The 24,958-nt window shown below is 42.1% G+C and overlaps 2 protein-coding genes, 1 non-coding gene and 1 pseudogene across 4 annotated transcripts; 3 read left to right on the top strand and 1 right to left on the bottom strand.

Annotated features, from left to right (window-relative positions):
- LOC148934291 (uncharacterized) overlaps nucleotides 1–24,958 on the top strand; it is a 116,923-nt pseudogene that overhangs the window by 3,391 nt on the left and 88,574 nt on the right.
- LOC148934293 (small nucleolar RNA R71) lies at nucleotides 6,182–6,288 on the bottom strand. Its single transcript, XR_016134799.1, has one exon. It is a non-coding gene; the product is annotated as a small nucleolar RNA R71 (small nucleolar RNA).
- Nucleotides 14,442–16,658, top strand: LOC148934292 (uncharacterized). The gene is made up of 3 exons (XM_089063151.1): nucleotides 14,442–14,589; nucleotides 15,190–16,347; nucleotides 16,492–16,658. Exons 1-3 carry the CDS (start codon nucleotides 14,442–14,444, stop codon nucleotides 16,656–16,658), a joined length of 1,473 nt encoding a protein of 490 aa, XP_088919277.1.
- On the top strand, nucleotides 22,005–24,493 carry LOC125223244 (pyruvate dehydrogenase E1 component subunit alpha, mitochondrial-like). 2 transcript variants are annotated; one of them, XM_048126298.2, is made up of 8 exons: nucleotides 22,005–22,722; nucleotides 22,906–22,985; nucleotides 23,343–23,420; nucleotides 23,517–23,612; nucleotides 23,694–23,765; nucleotides 23,853–23,906; nucleotides 23,998–24,063; nucleotides 24,173–24,493. In XM_048126298.2, exons 1-8 carry the CDS (start codon nucleotides 22,050–22,052, stop codon nucleotides 24,215–24,217), a joined length of 1,164 nt encoding a protein of 387 aa, XP_047982255.1. In that variant the 5' UTR covers nucleotides 22,005–22,049; the 3' UTR covers nucleotides 24,218–24,493. The 2 variants fall into 2 exon arrangements, with proteins under 2 accessions (XP_047982255.1, XP_088925744.1); XM_089069618.1 differs by having other exon boundaries at nucleotides 23,981–24,063.

Below are 24,958 nucleotides of genomic sequence, written 5' to 3'. Positions count from 1 at the left end.
ATCCATCTCTGTGGGATCGATCCTTACTTTCCTGTGCTAAGTTTTAGTATAAGTGGTTGAGGGTTTTGAAGAAGTGCTCTGTGTGTCCGACGACCGAGATTTTCCAACGACCAGTGAGTTCCTAGACCTTGTAATCTAGTGGATTTGCTGGACCTAGGAAACTTGTTATTCTTTTCTGTGCACACTCTGACAAGTAGGAATTCTTCAAATGGCGCCGTTGCCGGGGAAGGATGGCGTTTTTTGTTATTGCGTTTGAGGATTTGGTGTAAATAATTTAATTTCTGTTATTTTGTTCTCCTTGACAGTTTATGAACACGGGCTTCCATTCTGGAAGTTGGGCTAGTTCATCTGGGTCAAGGAGCGGCCGATACAAGTGGCAAGTCAAAGAGTCTACGTCCACTATCACCACCAGATCAGGTTTAAGGACGGTGGACCCATTTCCGTTCGAATCAGAAAGTGAGAAGGAGTAGAATTCGTCAGGAGAAGAAGACCCGAAGTCGTCAACAGAAACAGAGCATTCCGAAACTGAGGAGGAGGAAGACCCAAATATGGCTCATTTAGTAGATCCCGATCCGGAGATAGGGTCACTCACCGCACATCTCGATGGTGAACCCGCCCATGCCATAGTCTCGAACCTGCGTCGGAGGTCTATTGATATCAAGACAAATGTTCTCAGAGTTTTGCCCACGTTTTCTGGACGAAGGAACGAATGTCCTTATGAATTCTTGAACGAGTTTAGTAAGCTGTGTAGCATTCAAAAGCGCCCCAACGAGGCGACTGAGGAGGACTACCGTTTGCGTGTAGTTCCGTTTGCCCTCAAAGGGGAGGCTAATACTTGGCTGCTGAGGCTTCCACCAGACTCGATTAACACATGGAAAGATTTCAAGCTGGAATTCTTGGATTATTTTTTCCCTTCCAACAAGACGAATGCCTTGAAGAAGGAGATTCAGGAGTGCAAGCAGGAATATGATGAGTCTCTGAGTTCTTATTGGTCCCGGTTCAAGGGACTGTTGGATGCTTGCCCGAACCATAGGATGATTGAAGCGGAGACTTACTATCTGTTTTATGAAGGAGCAAACCCTGAGTCAAAAGACTTGATGAATTCCTCGAGCGGGGGAAATTTTACCAAGAATAAAGCAAGTGAAGCCAGAGAGACTTTGGGAAGGCTGATTGAGGCGAAGAAGGCCTATGATAACCCGCGGAGCATATTGAGGAGGGGGTCAGCCAATGCAGTGACGGAACAAGATGACAAGAAGGTGGAAGACAGGATAGATAAATTGGAGAAAGCACTCATGCTCCAGCAGAAAATGAGAAACCCCCTGGTCAAGAAATACAACCCTCATGCTCCAGCAGAAAATGAGAAACCCCCTGGTCAAGAAGAAAGGCAACTCCAGCCTTATTACAGTCAGCCCTGTGAAGGGGAATGCCAAGTTCAAGCAAATTCGATGGGGAGCTGGAATCCAGATGGAAGTTGGAACCAGGGAAGACAGAGGGATGCCCCATGGAGGACTCACCCCAATTTTAGATGGACTGACCATGATCAAGGTCAGCCACCCCCACTGCAGCTCACGAATTATGCACACCCTCCGGAGAGGAAGTCCAACTGGTCAGGAAAAAGTCAAGAGGGGCAATTGCAACTGGGGTACAGGAATCAAGACCATACTAATTGGGGAAATAGGAATCAGAACAACCCAGGGAGCTCTTATGTTCCACCTCACCAGAGAAATAACCAGGGGAACTATCAGAATCCCCAACCGAATCATCAAGGGAATCAAGGGTCTAACAATCAGTACAACAACCATCAAGGGAATCAATGGAACTATCGGCAAAACCAGGGGCAGAACCAAGGTCAAGGATCGAATTTTAATCAATTCAACTCCAGGCCGCAAAGGAGTTTGGATGACATGGTCCACGACCTAGTGAATTCACAGCAGTTCATGCAGAATAACTTGCATTCCAACAACGATGTGGTGCACAAGTTGCAAGACGCCCAAACGGAACATAAAGCCGCCATGGATATGATGGCAAAGCAACTATCCCAAATTGCAGTTTCTTTGAATGAGATGAGGGGAAATGAACGGGGAGAATGTGTCTGCTGTGATACAAAAGAGAAGGATGCCCTCGAAATGCACGGACCCAGGTATGTTCACATTACCCATCTCTCTAGGGGACATCAAGGTCGAGCATGCTATGTGTGATCTAGGGGCGTCTATCAATGTTTTACCACTTTCGATCTATAAGAAATTGACAGGAGTAAGGATGGTTGCTACCAAGGTAGTAATCCAGTTAGCGGATAGAACTTGCATTTGTCCTGAAGGTGTGTTGGAAAATGTCATAGTCAAAGTGCATGATTTTCTATATCCTGCTGATTTTTATGTGATCAAGATGAATGATAATGAGTCTGCTGAGTCTAGTGGCGTGCTTTTAGGGAGACCATTCTTGCGTACTGCGAAGACCATTATCGATGTCTTCGATGGAACAATTTGTTTAGATTATAATGGGGAAAAATACACATTTAGCATAGATGAGGGAATGAAGAGACCACTCAATGTTGAGAATCTGTATGCTATTGATGTTATTAACCCCCTGGTCCAAGAATATCTTGAGACGGAATTGATACAGGAACTAATTGACAACTCGGAGCTGAGCCACTTAATTGACAGAGAAGTTGTAGGGTGGTGTGCAGCAATGAACACAACGGAGTTGACAGATGAGGAACTCACAGAGGCCATCATGGAGTTTTGCAGAAATCCCGAGTCAGCTAAATCTAAGGGATCGGCTCACGTGGCTAGTCTGGAGAATTCTCCTGGGCCTGGGAGAAAGGAATTACCAGATATTACAGAAAAGAATCCCTTGCCCCAGGAGACGAATGAAACAAAGAAGAAACTGAAGACACTCCCACCATGCCTCAAGTATGCTTACTTGGAAGAGAATGAGGCATTTCCAGTAATAGTAAATAGTGACCTGACCAAGGAGCAGGAGAAGGAATTGTTGGAAGTCATCAGACGAAACAAGAAAGCGATAGGGTGGACTCTCTCAGATTCAGTAGGAATCAGTCCTGATCTTTGTATGCACCACATTCGTCTAGATGAAGGTGCAAAGGCTCATCGAGATGCACAATGGAAACTGAATCCGAACATGCGAGAGGAAGTTCTGAAGGAGGTGTTAAAATTGCTTGCTCTAGGGATCATCTACTCCATTCCGGACAGCGAGTGGGTCAGTCCTGTCCATATGGTGCCTAAAAAGTCTGGAATACAGGTGGTTACAAATGAAAAGAACGAGTTGGTGCCCACTAGACTGGTGACGGGGTGGAGGATGTGCATCGACTACAGGAAGTTGAACGAGGCCACAAAAAAAGGATCATTTTCCCCTACCTTTCATTAATCAGATGTTAGAAAGATTGGCTGGCAAACAGTATTTTTGTTTCCTTGATGGATACAGTGGCTATTTCCAGATCTACGTTAACCTAGAGGACCAAGGGAAAACCACATTCACGTGACCCTTTGGTACATATGCATACCGAAGAATGCCGTTTGGATTGTGTAATGCACCAGGAAAGTTCCAGCGGTGTATGATGAGCATTTTTTCGGATCTGCTGGAAGTATGCATTGAGATATTCATGGACGATTTTACCGTATACGGAAACTCATTCGATACTTGTTTGGCCAGCCTTGATCTAGTGTTGAAGAGATGCCAAGAGAAGCATTTAGTGTTGAATTTCGAAAAATGCCACTTCATGGTGACGGAAGGCATTGTCCTGGGTCACGTGATTTCTGAGAGAAGAATACAAGTAGACAAAGCAAAGGTAGATGTGATATCAAAGTTACCATAACCCACGAACCAAAAAGAGGTTAGAGGCTTCCTAGGTCACGTAGGTTTTTATAGGAGGTTTATCAAGGATTTCGCGAAAATCACGCAACCGCTCACTCATTTATTGCACAACGATGTGGAATTCATCTTTGACGAAGGCTGCAAGAAGGCATTTCAGTTGCTCAAAGACAGACTCGTGTCAGCGCCAATTATCAGGTGCTGATACGCCCGGATTTTGCACTGTTTTAAGGCCATTATTTGGTCCGTTTTTGTTATCAAAATCACTCTACATGTCCATTATTTGCATATTCTATACATTTTGGTATTTTGACGTGTTTTGTGAGAAATGTGCATATTTGAGCCGAAAAGGGGAGTAAAAACGCATAGTCTGGAAATCTGGAGTCAGACGGCGACCAGCGACCGCCGCGAAGTTGTATGGCGACCGCCGGCGCCCGGCGGTCAGAGCTATGTGGCGGCCCGCCTCGGAAATTTACGCTAGGAGAAGAGTCTCGCCCGGCGACCGCCGGAGGACATGTGGCGGTCCGCCACCGAAGGGTCAGAGTCTCTGGACTCCAACGCGGCGACCGCCGGCCAAGGTGCGGCGGCCCGCCGGAGAAAGGCGGCGAATCCGACCAGCCCTAGATTTGCTCCAAGATTTACCAAATTTTGAAGATCTTTTCCTTCTATGATGAGGAATAATCTTCCCCTATAAATAGGACCTCAAGGTTCATCAAAAAGAGTTTCACACAACAAGAACACATTCATAGAGAAAGAGAGTGACTACTTGCAACATTCATAGAGATCAAAAGCTAGAGTACTTCAATTGTGCAAGGAGTTGGAGAATGATTTCAAGAACATCAAGAACGACAAGGATTCAACCTACGGGTTTTATTTGCTTTAGTTTTATGTTCAAATTGTTTTCCCTTCAATCTATGTTTTTAGTTTATTCAGTCATGTGTAACTAAACTCATAGGATTCTAGGGATGTGTTAGTAGCAACTTTGGTTATACAATTCCGTTTTCTATTTAATATCCGTTTTGTTTTTACTTTGTTTCTTCCCTAAGTTAATCATGATGCTTCATAATTGAGTGACACAATTATGTATGATTCAATACAACTTGCTTCATAACTGTGACAGAGTTCTAGCGAGTTAGATCCACTTAGTAGACACTACAGTTAGCTTCCTTTAAAACGGCACTGTTAATTGAGAGTGAGGACTTTTCAAGGGTCTTAGGAGCTTTTTGGAGTTACGTGTTAGGATTGACAACCCTAATGTTAGTAATCAACGTTTGTATCGCATGAGCATAAGCTAGGTGACTCGTCCTTTCAAAGTATTAACTGTGCTAGGGTATTGTAGTTTGGAATTTGTATAACCATAAAAGTGAAAGCACATCCCTGGAATTCCCCTTATCTCTATACTTTTCTCTCCGTGATTTGCTTGCATTTAGTTGTTTACTGTTTTTAATATTTACTGTTTTCAAAAGTTTCCAAAAATTCTTGTTTCTCCAGATAGTAATTGAGTTCTAGTAGAAGATAGACACTTTGTGTACATCTTTCCCGTGTTCGATACCCGGTACTAACCTTTTGCTATACTATACCTACTCTGTATACTTGCAGGTATTTATAGTGCAAATAAAAAGTGCATCAAGTTTTTGGCTCCGTTGCCGGGGAAGACAATTCACTTTGGAGTGATATCTTCAAACGATAATTTTACTACTTTGGATTTTTATTGCTTTTTGTTTTAATTTTTTTTTTTTTTTTTTTTTTTTTTTTTTTTTTTGTTTTCGAGTCTTGCAGGTTTTGTATGCGAACGCGTTCTGGGAAGTACATCTTAGAGCCGCTTGATTTAGAACTTGAAAGAACTCGTAGAATAATAAGAAGTGAAAAAGGATCAGGAACAATGGGTGACCGAACAGATATTGAGAAGCTGCAGGAGATGGTGAAGTTGCTGATGGATGAGAGAGATGCGGAGAGAGCAGCCCGAGAAGCCATGGGAAAGAAAAACAGAGAAACATTACCTGTGATGAACATGTTCAATCATGGGAATATGATCACTTTTCCTAACGGCCCTCGTATTGATGCTAACAATTTTGAGTTACGCATGCCCCTTATCCAAAGGGTCGAGCAAACTCCTTTTGCAGGTAGGGCGACTGAAGACGCTAATCGCCATCTCTCCAAATTCGTGGAAATCGCAAACACTCTGAAATTAAATGGTGTCGACGACGATGCCATACGGGTAAGACTTTTTCCATTCTCATTGATTGATTCTGCTAAGGAGTGGTTTGAGTGTATGCCACCAGAAAAGGTCTCCACATGGAAGGACATCGTAGCTATCTTCCTCGACAAATACTACCCGCCAGGCACTATTTTGAAGCTCAAAAGTGAGATCTTTCAGTTCACACAAGGCCATGACGAGCCCCTCTATGAGGCATTTGCTCGTTTCAAAGCTCTTCTTCGAAAGTGCCCAAACCATGGTTTTTCCATGGACCATCAGGTAGGAATCCTCTATAATGGATTTAATGAGAAAATATGTGCTATGCTTGATTCAGGGGCAAATGGAGGATTTCTAAGAAAGACAGGAGAGGATGCCATGGCGATGATCGAGGAGTTCGCCACCAACAGTCGGGGGTGGTCGAAGGAAAGGCATGCCACGAGAAGAGTAGCAGCCATAGAAGAGGCCGAAGAAAGTTCTTTTGCTAAGGAGTTAGCAGAACTTAGAGTCAGGATTGATCAAATGGACATCTCGAGGAAGGAAGATCCAATTCCGGCAACTTCCATAGTGGCGGTCAAGGCACCCGAAACTGCCATATCAACTTTGGAAGAAATCAACTACGTGCAAGGAGGCGGTCCCAGAAACTACAATACCAATTATCGCCCTAATCAGGGGGGCGGTAATTTCAGTAATTATAATGGGAACCGTCCGCACCCAAATCTTTCTTATTCTAACAATAATTACTTGCAACCCCCTGCAGGATTTAATGTTAGCAAAGGAGGAGTGGTTGAGCCGATGAAGAAGGAAGACAAGTATGAACAAGGAATCACGAAGATTTTGGAGGTAACTGAGACGGCAGAGTCAACCACGCAGGACTGCCCAGTCGCCGGCGGACCGCCGCACACCCCGCAGCGGCCCGCCACTGAGAAGGCAGAATCGTCCACTAAGCAGGAGCTTGTGCGGCACAACGGGATTGTACTCCCTTTTCAGCCAAAGAGGAAGTTCAAGCTTGAAGAGCAGTTCAAGCAATTCCTTAACATATTTTGCAAAGTCCATACTAACATTCCACTTGTTGAATCGTTGCAGAAGATACCAAAGTATGCGAAGCTACTAAGGGAGGCGGTAATGAGGAAAAAAAAGCCGACCAAAGCCGACCTTAAGCTACCGCATCATTGCAGCGAGATCATCCAAAAGGAAAGGGCAGTGAAGCAAAGAGATCCGGGCCAGTTCATCATTAGGTGCCGAATTGGAGAAGGGAAGGTTGACAAAGCACTGTGCGACTTAGGATCGTCCATCAATCTCATGCCACTGAAGTACTACGAAAAGCTCAACATCGGGCCACTCAAATCTTCAGATGTAACACTCAGGTTGGCCGATAACTCGTCCATCAAGACTGTAGGTATGGTTGAGGATGTCTTAGTTAAAGTTGATGATTTTATTTTTTCTGCCGACTTTATTGTGCTTGACATGAAAGTAGACAAGAACGTCCCTCTAATCTTAGGGAGAGATTTTCTTGCCACTTGCAAAGCTTTGATTGATGTAGGTCGTGGCGAGATCACAATCAGTGATAATCATGGTCAATCCACCTATTAGATCGAGAGCGAGATGCTAAAGTTTGAGGAGGCAAAGCGGGCAAAAATGGAACAACAGTGCAGAGCAGTCATAACTACCGACTTGACCAAGTCCAAAGATCCCTTTGAAGCGGAGGATCCTTCTACCTCCACTATCTACATTGTCAAAGAGGTAAGACACTCTTCTAAAAAGGGTGATGCTAATTCTTCTACATCTGCTCCACAGAAGAAGAAACAGAAGAGAAAGAAAACACCCAAAGAGGACCCCGAGATATACGTCATCAAAACGAAAGAGGGGAAGTACAAGTGGTGGAAGAAGCTAGGGACCAAATTGCTCCCTATGCCAATTTTCAACACTCGAGTTATTGATCCGCCCAACTAGTGGGCCACTTCAAGTCGAGCTAACGACTTTAACAAAAGCGCTTATTGGGAGGCAACCCAATTTTCTTTTACTTTTTTTATTTTCTCGTTTTTTTTTATGTTCTGTTAAAAAAAAAAAAAAAAAAAAAAAAAAAATTGGTGGCGGTCGCCGCACTTAAAGCACGGCGGTCGCCACACGTGTGTTAACATGTGCAGGAAGGATCGGGCCTAGGGCAGGCTTAGGGCGGGCCAGAGTAACCGCTGCACGGGCCGCGGCGGCCCGCCAGGATTGCTGTTTACGAAGGCCCGTGTGGCGGCCCGCCACGAGAGACGCGGCGGTCGCCACACGCAGTCCAGAGACGGGATTTCCACCATATAAGGATAATGGGATTAAAAGGGAAACCGGAGAGTGCAAAGAACTTTGGCATTAGCCTTGCCACGGAAGAGCAAAAGGCTATGTGGAAGAAAGTGTCGGCCCGAGAAACGGCACCTTCTAGATATCCCCACGATTTCCCTCTCCAAACTTTGGGGATCATGGAGGATTTTTGGAAGTTGTGCGACGTGGGTGATGGGAATGGCCTCGTCTACATGTTCCAAAGGAAGTGGCCATCGTTTCGAAAGTATACTCTCGAGTTCCTCAGCTCGCTAAAGGTTACTAAGGATGGCCGCCGAAGCTAGAGAGGAACGAGAGACAATAAGGAGTGATATCACGTACCTCATTGGAGCTTTCGAGGATCTTAGCGCTCGTTTCCCTCCACCTCCTCAAGATTGAAGAAGTCAAGCTCGATGACTTTAAATGAGCATTTGTACCATGTTCTGACCTCTCCGTGGCGACCGCCGCAAGCTCTGCGGCGGTCCGCCACCTGAACGCTGGAAAGCATCTTTGACGTGCGGCGACCGCCGAACAGCTGCGGCGGACCGCCACCTGGGCAAAATTTTTCAGCGCGATTTTTCGAAATTCTTCGAATTTTCGCCCCGCTCAACCTCTACGCGAAATTTTTCAGGGTACGTTTTTTTTTCAGTAGTATACTCACGTCCCTACCGACTCTACAAACTTATTTTACACTTTGTTGTAAATAAGTTTGGGGGGATGAAGTGGTGGACCGTGAGTTTAGGGTTTTCTTTTTGTTGTTAGTTTGTTTTTGCTTTAATTTTCCAAAAACCCGTAGGAGATTTTTGTGTTCTAAAAATGTTTTCTTGAATCCATGTCATGAACATAACATGAAGAACTTAGAAACACGCATGCTTAGGGACACATTAGACCGAGTTGCCAATGATATTATATTCCATCTATGTTTAAGTGTGGCTTAACGTTTTGATATGATGGTTGGGTGAAAAGGTGCATAATTAGTGAATTGCTTGTTCGCCTTGAATCGTGCTTTTACCTTGTGAGATTTGAGCCTTAAATTCTTTCTTGTGTGATTTATCTGTATGCATGTATATGTTTCTAGAACTTGCTCCTAGTCTGCCTAAGTTTACATAGTGTTTAAGTTGATTTAGGAGGATGTTAGGCCGTCTTTTCTTAGCTACTTTTATATCCAAAATTTTCGACCCTCTCAAATTTTTCCGTTGGAGCCAATTTTGAGCCTTTAAGCCTTTTCTTTGGAAGCCAAAATAAATGGGGGGACAATTCCTTGGGTTAGTATAGTTTTTGTTATCTTCTTTTGTAAAAGAATTGGAGAGATAAGGAGGAAAGTATAAAAAGTAGTGTGCTTAATATTAAGAAAGTACAAGTTGTGAAATTGAGAAAAATTCCAAATATGTGCTTGATCTTAGGAAAAAAAAAAGAAAGGATGTGTAAAAAAAAGAAGAAAAAAAAAAAGAAAAAAAAAATGTGTGAAAGGTTGTGAAAAGAAAATAAAATCAAAGGATTGAAAGTAAATTGAAGGAGAAAAATAAAGTGTTAGAAGTGCCTTAAGTTTTAGAAAAGTGGAGTCATCTTAACTCTACTTGGGATATTTTTATATTTGAGTCACTTTTTAGCCAAATATTCCTCACCTACCAAAGAGCCTACGTTACAACCGAAAAGAAAGACCTTTCGGACTTTTGATGCTTAATCACATTGAGTAGAGGAGGGATTAGACTTTGAGCAAGCCTATGGTAAACTTTGCATGATGCATGATTTGAGTGATTTACACTTTACCTTTATACACTTTGAGAGTGAGAGAAAGAACACTTCCCATCTTTGGAAGTTTGCCACATGTGAGTGCTTGAATTCAAGGTGTTCCACGAGTTAGTAATGAAAGTGCACTATTAAGTCTTGCTTGATTTGATTGTGTTAATCCATGCTTAATCTATTCTTTCATCTTTTGAGGCAATTATGACGTCTAGTCCTTGTGCATTCCGTGCGTCTATTCTTGTGTCTTTAGTGTTTAGTTCGAGGACAAACAAAAATGTAAGTTTGGGGGAGTTGATACGCCCGGATTTTGCACTGTTTTAAGGCCATTATTTGGTCCGTTTTTGTTATCAAAATCACTCTACATGTCCATTATTTGCATATTCTATACATTTTGGTATTTTGACGTGTTTTGTGAGAAATGTGCATATTTGAGCCGAAAAGGGGAGTAAAAACGCATAGTCTGGAAATCTGGAGTCAGACGGCGACCAGCGACCGCCGCGAAGTTGTACGGCGACCGCCGGCGCCCGGCGGTCAGAGCTATGTGGCGGCCTGCCTCGGAAATTTACGCTAGGAGAAAAGTCTCGCCCGGCGACCGCCGGAGGACATGTGGCGGTCCGCCACCGAAGGGTCAGAGTCTCTGGACTCCAACGCGGCGACCGCCGTCCAAGGTGCGGCGGCCCGCCGGAGAAAGGCGGCGAATCCGACCAGCCCTAGATTTGCTCCAAGATTTACCAAATTTTGAAGATCTTTTCCTTCTATGATGAGGAATAATCTTCCCCTATAAATAGGACCTCAAGGTTCATCAAAAAGAGTTTCACACAACAAGAACACATTCATAGAGAAAGAGAGTGACTACTTGCAACATTCATAGAGATCAAAAGCTAGAGTACTTCAATTGTGTAAGGAGTTGGAGAAGGATTTCAAGAACATCAAGAACGACAAGGATTCAACCTACGGGTTTTATTTGCTTTAGTTTTATGTTCAAATTGTTTTCCCTTCAATCTATGTTTTTAGTTTATTCAGTCATGTGTAACTAAACTCATAGGATTCTAGGGATGTGTTAGTAGCAACTTTGGTTATACAATTCCGTTTTCTATTTAATATCCGTTTTGTTTTTACTTTGTTTCTTCCCTAAGTTAATCATGATGCTTCATAATTGAGTGACACAATTATGTATGATTCAATACAACTTGCTTCATAACTGTGACAGAGTTCTAGCGAGTTAGATCCACTTAGTAGACACTACAGTTAGCTTCCTTTAAAACGGCACTGTTAATTGAGAGTGAGGACTTTTCAAGGGTCTTAGGAGCTTTTTGGAGTTACGTGTTAGGATTGACAACCCTAATGTTAGTAATCAACGTTTGTATCGCATGAGCATAAGCTAGGTGACTCGTCCTTTCAAAGTATTAACTGTGCTAGGGTATTGTAGTTTGGAATTTGTATAACCATAAAAGTGAAAGCACATCCCTGGAATTCCCCTTATCTCTATACTTTTCTCTCCGTGATTTGCTTGCATTTAGTTGTTTACTGTTTTTAATATTTACTGTTTTCAAAAGTTTCCAAAAATTCTTGTTTCTCCAGATAGTAATTGAGTTCTAGTAGAAGATAGACACTTTGTGTACATCTTCCCCGTGTTCGATACCCGGTACTAACCTTTTTGCTATACTATACCTACTCTATATACTTGCAGGTATTTATAGTGCAAATAAAAAGTGCATTAGGCGCCAGACTGGAATCACCCTTTTGAGATCATGTGCGACGCGAGTGATTTCGCTGTGGGAGTTGTCCTGGGACAGAAGATCGACGGAAAAAGTTATGTGATCTTCTATGCTTCTAAGACTCTGAATCAGGCTCAGAAGAATTATGACACCATGGAGAAGGAAATGTTGGCTGTCGTATACTCGTTTGAAAAATTCCAACCCTACCTTCTTGGGTCGAGGGTTATAGTCTTCACAGATCACACAGCAATAAAGTACTTACTGGCCAAGAAAGAGTCTAAGCCGAGGTTAATCCGTTGGGTGTTGCTCTTGCAGGAGTTTGATTGGGAAGTGAGAGACAAAAGAGGAACGGAGAATAGAGTAGCCGATCACTTGAGCAGAATATAGCAAGGAGAAACAGACGAGGCCATACCCGATGCTTTCCTTGAAGAGCATTTGTATTTTCTGGAGAAATTCCCTAGACCAATTAGCTGGGAAGCAGTTTTGGCTTTAACCGGTCTAGGAGAATCTGATAAAGGGAAGCACACACTTAACGCAGAACCGTGGTTTGCTGACCTAGCCAACTACTTGGTCACGGGAGAGGTGCCAAGTTCAGACGAAGTTTCCCGGGCCCAGAAGATGAAAATTAAAAGCGAAGCCAAATATTACTTTTGGGACGATCCTTACCTGTGGAAGATGTGTTCAGATCAAGTGATTAGGCGCTGCATTCCCGAATGGGAACAAAGAAATGTGTTAATCCATTGCCACACTTTGGCATGTGGAGGTCACTTTGGACCAAGGAAGACAGCAAGGAAGGTTCTAGACAACGGTTTTTATTGGCCGACACTCAATAAAGATGCCTTCGAATTTTGTCAGTGTTGCGAGAGATGCCAACAGACAGGGGGAATTTCAAGGAGGGACGAGATGCCTCAGGTCCCGGTGATTGTGTGCAAAATTTTCGACATATGGGGGATGGATTTCATGGGACCATTTCCATCATCCTGTGGGAACACTTATATATTGGTTGCAGTAGACTATGTGTCTAAGTGGATAGAAGCGAAGGTCACCACAACATGTGAATCGAAGGAGGTGGCAAAATTTCTGAAGGCCAATATTTTCAACAGATATGGAGTTCCTAGAGCCATCGTCTCAGATCAAGGAACACATTTCTGTAATCGCACCATCGAGGCTCTGATGAAGAAATATGGTGTTCACCATAGAGTATCTACCCCGTACCACCTTCAGTCTAATGGCCAAGCGGATATTTCTAACCGCGAAATCAAGGCAATATTAGAGAAGACAGTTAATCCGTCAAGGAAGGACTGGAGCAAGAGGCTCGGTGATGCATTATGGGCCTACAGAACTGCTTTTAAGACGCCTATTGGGATGTCACCTTACAGGCTTGTGTTTGGCAAGATGTGCCACTTACCCGTGGATATCAAGCACAAGGCGTACTGGGCAGTGAAGGAGTTGAACATGAAGCCTTCGGCTTGTGAAGAAGAAAGGAAACTACAGCTACAAGAATTGGAAGAGCTAAGACTGGAGTCGTATGAGTCTGCCATGTGGTACAAAGAAAGGACGAAGTTGTGGCATGACAAAAATCTCCGGGTCAAGGAACTTCATGTGGGACAGAAGGTGCTCCTTTTCCAATCCCGGCTCAAGCTGATGCCAGAGAAGTTGAAGTCAAAGTGGATCGGTCCATATACCATCGTCGGCCTCTGCGCAAACGGAGCAGTGGAAATCCAGGGAAGTGCCTCTAACTCGGTTCCTTTTCTTGTTAATGGTCATAGAGTGAAAGTCTATAGGGATAATTCTGAGCTGTGTGTAGTGGAGGAAGTTCCACTACACGCACTCTATACTATCGCCTAGACAGACTAGGAGGTATTCTCGATGAATTCCTGGGTCAGGTAAATGGGTTGACATTTTTGAAAATATGTACTGAACTAGGGAATCTCGGGGATACTCAAAAGAAATGTGTAAATAGTTTAACTGCTTTTCAAACTAAAGGAAATCCAAAAAAAAAAAAAGTATATACAATTTAAATCTTCCAAAAATATTTTCGAAGCACCAGACTCCGAAGGGAACCGATGCCTTATATTCTAACCTTGACCTAGGAGTCTGGCGTCTTCATATTTTTTTAAGTATAGGGTCATGGTCAGGGAAATCAGCTAGAGGAGGGAAGCCTGGAGGAAGAAGTCAAGGAGAGCCTGGAGGAAGAGGTCAAGGAGGGATGGAGATAATTTGAATTTCAAAATTTGGCCGATATTTATGGGAGATGTACCGTTGCTTACATCACGCCTGCAACCGCACCATCTTTTCATCAGAAAAGGCAACCGTGCTTCTCTCTCCAGTAATCCCAATCGACGAAAAATCGAATTTCCTCTCCCTTCTCTCCACTCTCGTTCTCTCTCTAGAACACAAACCCTAACCAAATTCGATCAAGTTTTTGTCTAATTTCAGATCTGCAGTAATGGATTCAACCCAACCCACCGGATGTTCGCAGCAAACGGTGTATGACGCAGCTCCATTAGCAGAGTTGACGCAGAAATTGGGGAGCGTCGAGAAAGCGAAGGAAGTATACGCTCTGTTCTCCGCTAGCCTAATGACATCCGCGGCGGCCATACCATCACTGACAATTCCGGCGGATTCGGCGGTGCAACCGGCAATTCTCCATGAAGAAGGGCCTCAAGACTCTGGATCTCAACATGCAGAAACCGCTTCACGGGAGGTGGACAAAGAAGAGGCGGTGCACGAACGGCCGGAGGATGGTGGACAGACGAACAGCGGAGCAGAGGTGGAGACCGAACCCTAATTCTGAGGGTAAGAAAGATGGTGAGGGGGAAACCCCTGTTATAGAAGACGTTGCGAAGGGGGAAACCCCTGTTGTGGTAGAAGTGGCTGAGGGGGAAACCCATGTTCAAAAATCGATGGCTGAGGGGGAAAACCCTATGGAGACGGGGGATGAAACCCCTACGGATTTTAGGGGTGCGACCCCTGAACCCATGGAAGTGGGGGCAACCCCAAATGATGTCAGGGGGGAAACCCCCGTTTATATTGAGGGGGCAACCCCGATGGTGGATGATGTGGGGGAAACCCCGGAATAATTGGTGGAAGAAACAGATCTACATGTTACTGGAGTATCGGAGCCCATTGAGGAAGGGCTGAATTTGATCGTGGACCTGGTGGATGACCAGGAAGAGGATGAACCCCAAGTGGACCAGAGAACGGAGAGGAGACGAGCAAGGAGGAGCCTGCTTGACGAAGTTGATGACTTAGTTCCAGATGCTGAGGAGGCAGAGGAACGTCGCCTGGTCAAGGAGAGAGTGAGAAAAGGAAAGGCGGCGGCGACCACGTCTACATGTTCAAGGAAAGCTCCCTCCGTCCAGGAGGTTGAGGAGACCCTTTCCCCTGTGACCGAAGATCCCTCTGCCGAGGAACAAGACAAGCCTACCCATGAACCCGACTCTGAATCTGAGGAAGCTGAAGAAGAGTTTATTCCAGGACGCCCGGAAGTGTGGCTGACTAAGGAGCTGCTTGAGTCGATGAGGCAGTTCGACGATCAGAAACGGGCCACGGTGTACAAGGAAAGATGCAGCGCCGGGAAGATGGCTAAGTCTGTGAAGCAGTACAGCCCCAAAGAGCTTAAAATGATTGCATGCAATGAGGACTTCCGCACATGTATTTATTCAATCGGATTCGAGTGGTTACTGAAGCAAAGCCAGGAGATGGTGCCGGTGGACCTAGCAAGGGAGTTTTTCTCCACGTTCCGATTGAAGAACACCACTGATCTTGAGGCGGACTCCATAACTTTCAGACTTTTTAATGAAGAACATGAGATGAGCATCCGGGAATGGTCCTTGAGGATGGGGCTGTTCACCAAGGCTGAGGATGATGAAGGAATATGGAACGAGAGGATGGTCGGTGTGCCGAAGAATACGCCGGGTTTTAAAGTGCAAGCAGCATGGGAACTTATCACCCACTCCAAGGCAGGGACATTCAAGTCAAGCTACTCCAAGGATTCTCACATCGAGGACAGAATCCTCCGTTTTGCTCAGACGTTTATCAGCTACAACTTAATGGGAACCGCTAATTCTGCTCTTACAACTACCGACCTTTACTTCACTTGGTGCATGGTGAAGGGCGTTAAGGTACATCTGGGTTATTGGCTGGTTCAAGCATGTCATCAAATGACCAGCAACCCTGCTCGACATATGTATACCTGCCACCTCCTAGGCGCCTACCTCTGGCGGAACGTTGAAATGAAGATAGCCAAGGCCGCACCTTTAGTCGTAATGTGCGAACCCCCTGAGGTTTTCAGTGTGGAATACTTTTTCAATAATGGGTTGCTTCAAGCACACGGGAAACATACCTTCTTCTACACGGTAGGAGAAAAGGTGAAGGCGGAGACAGAGGAGGTTGCGGAGGCCATGCCGAGTGAAGAAGTTGAAGAGCTGCGGAAGGATATTCAGGATGTGAGAAAGGAGATGCAGGTGATGCGGAAGGAAATGGTGAAGGAACTTGGAGGGATTAGGAAAGAATTGAACGGGAGCCGGGAAGAAGTGAAGACCCTGAGGGGAAGTATTGCAGATTTGGCGGTGAAGTCCGCCAAACAAAACGAGCGCATGACGGAGGCGGTGGACCTTGTAATGAAGATGATGAAATGGTTGCAGAAGACGCTCCCCTTGACCCAGTCGAAGGTAACTCCTGGGTCCAACAGTGAAGTCAAGCAACCCGTCCAGAGCAGCCCCTCTGTCCAGCGACCACCTCAATCGCTCCAGCTGATGGTCTCACCACCCGTCCCCAAGCAAGTGTCAATCCCAACAAAATCAAAGTCTATGATGAAGAAGCCAGTGTCCGACCAGCCAGAACAGGAAGAAGAGCCGGAGTAGCCGGCGAGAAAGAAGGTGAAGATGACCCGACCAGGAATCCCACCCCAGTCTGGCTCTCGAGGGAGCCAGCCCCAGAAGTGAATCACCCCCATGACCAAGTAACTTTTACTTTTTGCTTTCAGTTATCTGTCTTTGTTTTTGTTGTCTATTTGTGATATGTTATTTGTCTCTGTTTTCTCCCACTTAGCCCAATGCTTGGTCTAAGTGTGAGAAGTTTGTATTTTCTGTTTTGTTGTGTTTTCTTCCACTTAGCCCAATGCTTGGTCTAAGTGTGAGAAGTTTATATTTTCCATTTTTTGTTGTGTCTTCTTCCACTTAGCCCATTGTTCGGTCTATGTGTGAGAAGTTTTTATTTTTATAAACTGTTGTTGTATGTTGCATTGATCTCTCTGTTCCCCCCCTCATGATGAAGTGGGAGGGGGAGAGGAGTCAATGCATGTATTTGTCAGCATAATAAGAGTCTTTAGGTCTAGTTTTTGTTTGTGTCGCATGAGCCAGTGAATATAATACGGCATGATCTCCTTAGTGAAAGTAATTGAAAATAGGAGGTATTTCAACTTAGAAGCCTTTTCCTTTAATAAGCCAAGTCAATCTGAGTGAAGCGAGAACGATAGAGGATACCTTTACTTACTTAGTTGTGAAGCCCTACTATAATAGCGAGTTATAAGCTTTAAATAACTTCGAGCTAACACATGTTAAAGAGCCGCCACTGAATGCTTAGGGAGAAGAGTCATGAAGGAGAAAAACAGGGGGATTGGGTTATGAAGGTATAAGCTGTACGAAGTCCAGGGTAAGGTGTTATAAGCTGGACGAAGTCCAGAGGAGAGAAGAGGAAAATGGAGGAATAAGCTGGACGAAGTCCAGAGGAAAAAAGAGAAAAAAGAAGGGAAAAAAGGAGAAAATAGAAAAATTGAAAAAAGAAGGAGGTATAAGCTGGACGAAGTCCAGGGAGAAGTTGTTTAAAGGGCAGAACAATACTAACCTGACCTAGGAAAAGAGGAGGAAACTCTCATAATCCGACGCTTCAGTGGTGTGGCAATAACTTAAGAGAGAATCGATCCTAACATCCCTGGTGAGGAATGAGTGATTGAGTGAATCCAATAATTGGGTAAGTAAGAGGCTAATTTCATGCATCAGTTATATGGTGAAAAGCACTATATTTTACTGGGTCTAACACAGTTTTTAAGCCAGGTGTGTGACAGAATCGCTAGATCCAGGAGATGCTGGAGGAAACGGACTAGCGAAGGAATGAAGGAAAAGTGAGCAGAATTTAAGAAAAAGGCGGCTAGAAGAAGGGAGCCAATAGCTGAGGGCAACAAAGTCTATCTATACCTCGCTGGGCCCCACTTCAACGCCTATAAATAGAGGAGCATGCAACACACAACATATACAATCTTTTCGCTCTTAGCTCACACACAACACACACACTTGGGAAATGGGATTTCTGGGGTAATATAGGGTTTTAAGGGGTCTCATCTTCAGAGGAAGTCCGTCGTAACACCGTCCGCGTGAGGGCGAAGATACAATCTATTTACTTTCGGTTCTTTTGCACTTTATTTCGTTCGAACTTCACTTTTGGAAGTCGATTTGGTTGTTGATGTTGCTGATTATCTATGCATTTCTTTAGTTTATGTTATATTTGTGTTATCTCGTGTTGATCTACGTTGATCCTGTTGTTTGGAGTTTTATTTCGGCAAGTTGCATGTTAATCTCTGTTTTTTTGCCACTTTGGTGCTTGATCTGGGGAATTTGGCGGTAGATCTGTGGTGTTGTTGTTGATCGAAGGTTATTTGGTGATTTTGTAGTTATGGAATGTTTTTGACCGGAGTTTGTGTCGGATGCTTGGATCCGGAGTGGATTAAGCATCCGAGGTTGGATCTGAACAGGGGATTTCAAGTTGTGCATGGATTTTTGAATTTTCTATTTCCGTTCTGTTTTACTTCGTCTAGTAGCCATAGATCTGTTTAGTTCTTAATTGTTCTTCGTTAAATTGTATAATTCTAGTCTGCTCTGTTTTTCCGATTACGCTCATACCTGTTTCTTCTGAGTTTTTGTGCAATTGGTTGGAGAAGATGATGTCGCTGTTAGTTAGTACTTTAGTTAGTTGTTTTTCCAGCTTTTCGTCCGTACTCTGCTTTTTCAGTCATGGTCCCCACCGTCAGTTTATTTCCCAGATCTAGGTAATTTAGAATAGTTTCTTAGATCTAGCGATTGTCTCGGTTCTAGTTTACGTGCATGCTTTCTGTTTCGCCTAGATCTAGCTATTAGCGTAGCAGTTTAGAATCTCATGTTTAGTCTAATTTCCTCAACCCAAAAAATGCGTGGCAGCAGCCAACCCAAAAATAATTTCCAAATCCTTGAGCATGTTCATTACGCATCCATCTCTGTGGGATCGATCCCTACTTCCCTGTGCTAAGTTTTAGTATAAGTGGTTGAGGGTTTTGAAGAAGTGCTCTGTGTGTCCGACGACCGAGATTTTCCAACGACCAGTGAGTTCCTAGACCTTGTGATCTAGTGGATTTGCTGGACCTAGAAAACTTGTTATTCTTTTCTGTGTACACTCTGACAAGTAGGAATTCTTCAGTAATCATAATTGTGGATGTTCGAGTGTTGAATGTTGTTAAACTATTATTTTTGTCTTCCTGTTTTCTCTCTCTAGTTATCTCACTACTGCGTGTGACTGTGTTTAATTTGTGTTCAAGAAATCTACTAAATTCCATGTAAGAGAAAATGGCGGGGTGTGAGTGGGAGGTGTTCCTACAAATTAAAAGGGCTACTCTCATAGTGTGTTGCATCAACATTGTAGTTGATTTTCATGTGATTCGCTCTCTCTATGCGTTTGGTGGAGTCGCAATAGGCGAAGGGGGACTCCACAATTACCTTGGGTGTATAAGTAACATTGTATTGTGGAGTATAAGTTATCCAGTTTTTTCAATTCGTGACACGCCCAAAACATACACTGTACGATTCATTTATACATTTGCTATTGGGATTAGTTTGTTAAAAGAAAATTCTAGATGATATATTAGAAGAAATATGTAACAATAGGAAGACACATTTGTGTGGGCTCGGGTTTTAAAAATTGTAAAAATAGCAGGTTGAAAAAGTTAGTGGAATATGAGATCTATTTTTCCATATTGATTTTATAATAGAATGTGAGCGGAGTGAGTTAGTGAAATATGAAACATATTTACCATTTATAATAAAAGTGCAATGTACTCTCTCCGTCCCGACTAAGATGACACATTCCTTGGCCGGCACAAGATTTTAGGAGTTATTGGTTAATGTGTTTAATTGGAGAGAGAAACAGTAGGTGAAAGTATTAAAAGAGAGAAAGAAAGATGAATATTTTAATAGGGGTGACAAAAAATAGTTGGGTGTGTTAATTGGAGAGAGAAAATTTCCAAAAAAGAAACGTGTCATCTTAGTTGGGATAAACTAAAAAGGAAAATACTATGTCATCTTAAATGGGACGAAGAGAGTAACTCTTATTGAGGGGGCGAAGAAGTATTTTGTATACATATACATTTTTTTTATATACAAACTAAAAAGGAAAATATTCATTGTTTAATATACATAAAGATTTGTTATGTTTTACTCCTTTCATTTCGCAATAATAGACTTATTTTGTCATTTTGGTACATTCTATAATAGTGGGGTCTTTTCCTTTTTAGGAAAAGTCAACATATTTATTTTCTTTTACTTTATTTTCTTTTCATTTCTCTACCTTTTTCGTTTCTTAATTTATTATTCTTTTATTCAACTCAATTAATAATTTTTCTTAAACTGAGTTTCGAAAATAAACGCTTTCACTACCGTGGAACGAAAGGAGTACTATTTTCCTTCCCAATAAAAATAATCTTCTTTTCCTATTTTGGCCCATCCCACAAAATTAGCCTCTTTCTACTTTTGGTTGGTCTTTTTATAAGGTGAACCATGAAATTAACAATACTTCAATCATTTTTTTCCTACCTATTTCCTACTTTACCAATTTCACACCTCTAGACTACCATATAAAACATTTAGTTGTTATTCAAAATAAGAGTAATACTAAAATAAAGAAAAAAAAGATACTCCATTCATTTCCGAAAAATAGGCCATTGTTGGATAACATGTGTTTTAATGAAAAATTAATAAAGTAAAATAGAGGAAAAATGGAAAATTACAAAAGGTAAAAGGGAAGGAGAAAAAAATGGAGGGATGAAGTACTATATTTATATATAGAGGTGGTTATTCGGTGGTTCGGTTAATAACTGAAACGACATGTCGGTTAACCGACCCCAAAATTTTGTCAAAAAACTAACCGGAACCGAACCGATCTCAAGTTCGATTACTTAATTAACCGACTCAGTTAGAACCGGTCGGTTATCGGTTATAATCGAACTAATCGAATTGCTTAAAACAATACATCAAATTCTTCTATTTTGATAAAGTTTTAAAGTATATTACAATTTCTTCTATTATTAATTTTTAAAATTTTAATAATTACTAAAATTGTTTATGGTTTTAACTTTTAACTTTTAACTTTTCATCCACTTTTAATTATTATTATTATTATTATTATTATTATTATCATTATTACTATCATCATTATTATTATTATTATTATTATTATTATTATTATTATTATTATTATTATTATATTTACAAGTAATACATAAATTGTTTGGACACATTAAAATACTTAAACTTTACATGATCTGTAATTTAAAAACTTTTCTCCAATAATAAGTGAAGGGTTATTCTACTTTGAAATAGTAATGCTTAAGCACTTTATTGATTTTGAGATAGAAATTTCTAAGTAGTATAATACTATAATTGATAGTGACATAAATTAAAATGGACTTTTTTGACATTGCAATACGAGACTTTAACAAAATTTAGATATAAATTACAATTTCTTCCATTGTGACAAAGTTTGAAAGTGTTTTTTCAAGTATTAAATAAACATATAATTGAAATTAAAATTGAATTTAATTTGGTTATCGTTTATAACCGATACCGGTACAGAACAGATAATCGACCGATTTCAGTTCAGTTCTCGGTTAATTGATTAATCGAAAACCGTTTATCCACCACTATTTATATGTAATAGAGTACTAAGTAGATAAACTTGTATATTAAGTAGATAAACTTGTATATGATCTGAGTTTTAATCGTGAAATTAGTATATTAAAAGAGAAATGATAACAATAAGCTTGATAAAAAAATAATAGAAATAGTATTAGTAGATTATGAAATCTACTTTGTGCAATTAGTTAATTTTTTTTTTTTATATTTCGGCTTAGTCTAATTTTTTGGGAAAATAGAGTAAGTAGGAGTGCTTCATAACTTAGGGTGTTTTGATTAGTTTATTCATTGTTTGTTTCCGATTGAAGTGAGTGAGTAGCCATGGCGATGGCGTTAACCCGGCGTAACCTCCACCTTCTCCGCCCAATCTTCTCCGCGCGCCTCCTCACCACCGCCTCCACCTCACCGATCACGATCGAGACATCTCTCCCCTTCACCGGCCACAACATCGACCCCCCCTCCCGCTCCGTCCAGACCTCCCCGCAGGAGCTCCTCTCCTTCTTCCGCGACATGGCTCTGATGCGCCGGATGGAGATCGCCGCCGATTCTCTCTACAAGTCCAAGCTCATCCGCGGCTTCTGCCACCTCTACGACGGCCAGGAGGCCGTCGCCATCGGCATGGAGGCCGCCATCACCCGAAAGGACTGCATCATCACCGCCTACCGCGACCACTGCCTCTTCCTAGGCCGCGGCGGAACCCTCCTGGAGGCCTTCGCCGAGCTCATGGGGCGGAAGGACGGCTGCTCCAAGGGGAAAGGCGGATCGATGCATTTCTATAAGAAGGACGGCGGTTTTTACGGCGGCCATGGAATTGTGGGCGCACAGATCCCCTTAGGCTGTGGATTGGCCTTTGCGCAGAAGTATAGCAAGGATGACAATGTCTCCTTCATGATGTACGGCGACGGTGCCGCTAATCAGGGCCAGTTGTTTGAAGCCCTCAATATGGCCGCGCTTTGGAATCTCCCTGCGATTTTGGTTTGCGAGAACAATCACTGTATGTTTTTTTTTAATTGATTGTTATAGTATGTTGCTTTTGTGATCAATTTCAATTTTGGATATGATCATAAGAGAATTACGAAACTTTGGATTTCACTGGTTTCGTGTTTTTGCTGAATTGTTGGATATGTTAGTGATTATATAGGAGACATTTGATTTGATCATTTTGGTTGATGCATAGATGGAATGGGGACAGCAGAATGGAGGGCGGCGAAGAGTCCAGCTTACTTCAAAAGAGGAGATTATGTTCCGGGATTGAAGGTTAGAACTTATTTCCTCCGTCCATCAGTAGTAGATGCATTTCTTTTCGGCACGTGATTTAAGAAATTGTGTTAAAAGTGTGTTAAATGAAGGGAGAATAAAGTACGAGATAGTAAAGTAAGAGAGAAGAATTAAGTTGTTCTTTGCCAAAAAAAACGAATGACTCAGCTACGGGCAACCCAGAAAGGAATACGACTCAGCTACAAAGGAACGGAGGGAGTACTATCATTGGTAGGAACAATTGTTTGGTAGAGGGAGTGTTTGAGATGAGAGCTACCTTCGATTCCTCAAGCATTATTCGAGCGTCTGTGTCTATGTCTTGTGGTGTTGATTGTTTATTTCTTTTCATGAAAATAGGTTGATGGGATGGATGCTCTTGCAGTTAAACAAGCTTGCAAATTTGCAAAGGAGCATGCTCTAAAGAATGGACCTATTGTGAGTGAACATTGAGTATTTCCTTGCCAAAATGTGTTGCTCTTTTTTGCTGGTTTTCGACACAGATTAGTCTGACTTGCTTGTATGTATGTCCAGATTCTTGAAATGGACACCTATAGGTACCACGGGCACTCCATGTCTGATCCTGGAAGCACGTATCGTACACGTGATGAGATTTCTGGTATCAGACAGGTGAATATGATCGAATGTTCCCTCTTTGTTGTGAAGCTGCTATTTCTTGTTCGGATATCCAATTTGAGTGTTGTGTTGCAGGAGCGTGATCCGGTTGAAAGAGTCAGAAAGCTGATAATAGCTCATGATCTAGCAACTGAGAAGGAAATGAAGGTAATTAAATACGGTGAACAATGTGGTTTGTTCGTTTTCTGCTAGAGAAATTGATCATGTGGTGAATGTTTTCTTTCTCCATCTCAGGACACTGAGAAAGAAGTTAGGAAGGAGGTGGATGAAGCCATTGCAAAAGCTAAGGTTAGAACTTTTTCAGCACAATATCTTGGTTTCAGATGAATCTATAATATAATAATTCAAACTTCAATTTATAGTGCACTTTGTTTTGCAGGAGATCCCCTCACCCGATCCTTCTGAGCTGTTTACTAATGTATACGTGAAAGGCTTGGGAGTCGAGGTACGACTGCTTTCAAACTCAATAAATCTTCTGAAATACAAAATCTTGTCTGACTGATCTAGGCTCATAACTCTGCGCGCGTGCATGTGCGTGTGCTTGCACTTTGCAGGCATTTGGAGCAGACAGGAAAGAGTTGAGAGCTGTACTTCCATGAGCCAAGCATCAAGTGTGTGCGCTTTCCCCCCATACAAAATAAATTAAAGCAGATTGTAGATTTTCTTTAATATCGTGTGGATATATAGCTATATATTTCTGTTTTAGTTTTGCTACTATTTATCCATGTATGTATTAGAGATATCCAATCGTGCTCGGAAATATTAGTAACTCGGATTTGCAGCTTGATTTTACAGTTTTGACGAACTGTTTAAAACCTTAGCATGAAATTCTAATGATGCTACTGATTTTGAATAATTACAATTATTTTATTTTATTTCATTATTTTTTCCTTTTTTATTTGGTTGAATTAAAGTAACTGCTAATTTTTTTATCCAATTGTTGTTTATAGATTGCGCCTGGTAGGAATGGTTAGTGTATTGTCTAAATAGAACCTTCCTATGCATCTCAGCATCTTCATGTAGTTTGGCTTTTAGATAGATAGTTCGGAAAATGACTGGGTACTTACTTCGTCTAACCTAATTTGTTGTCTAATTAATTAACTGATTATATACCCATTTAATCTTTCATAAATTAAGTCTTTTCACTTAATTAGATATCCACACTTCCCAATCTCAAGCTCTCCACATTTTCCAATTACCGCATGTTCTCTTGTTTATCTTGTTAAAATATAGCACAACAGGAATGTGATCAAATGCAAACTCTAAATATTGTACAAAACTCCAAACTATAATCTGAGCCATTAAAAAATATCAACAGATGACAAAATAGTAACAATAGA

Source organism: Salvia hispanica, chromosome 1, assembly GCF_029641045.1.
Source record: "Salvia hispanica isolate PSC_SH4W2 chromosome 1, Shi_PSC_v1, whole genome shotgun sequence".
Classification (NCBI taxonomy): domain Eukaryota; kingdom Viridiplantae; phylum Streptophyta; class Magnoliopsida; order Lamiales; family Lamiaceae; genus Salvia; species Salvia hispanica.
The sequence above is the reverse complement of the archived record's forward strand: the minus strand, read 5'-3'. Positions and strand labels throughout refer to the sequence as shown.

Coding starts and splice junctions, on each gene's coding strand:
- LOC125223244 (XM_048126298.2), top strand. CDS start 22,050: ATGGCGATGGCGTTAACCCGGCGTAACCTCCACCTTCTCCGCCCAATC. Junction 22,723..22,905: donor GGTTTGCGAGAACAATCACT/GTATGTTTTTTT, acceptor GTTGATGCATAG/ATGGAATGGGGACAGCAGAA. Junction 23,613..23,693: donor AGATTTCTGGTATCAGACAG/GTGAATATGATC, acceptor GTTGTGTTGCAG/GAGCGTGATCCGGTTGAAAG.
- LOC148934292 (XM_089063151.1), top strand. CDS start 14,442: ATGAAGAAGGGCCTCAAGACTCTGGATCTCAACATGCAGAAACCGCTT. Junction 14,590..15,189: donor ACCGAACCCTAATTCTGAGG/GTAAGAAAGATG, acceptor CTGTGACCGAAG/ATCCCTCTGCCGAGGAACAA. Junction 16,348..16,491: donor AGTGAAGACCCTGAGGGGAA/GTATTGCAGATT, acceptor CCAACAGTGAAG/TCAAGCAACCCGTCCAGAGC.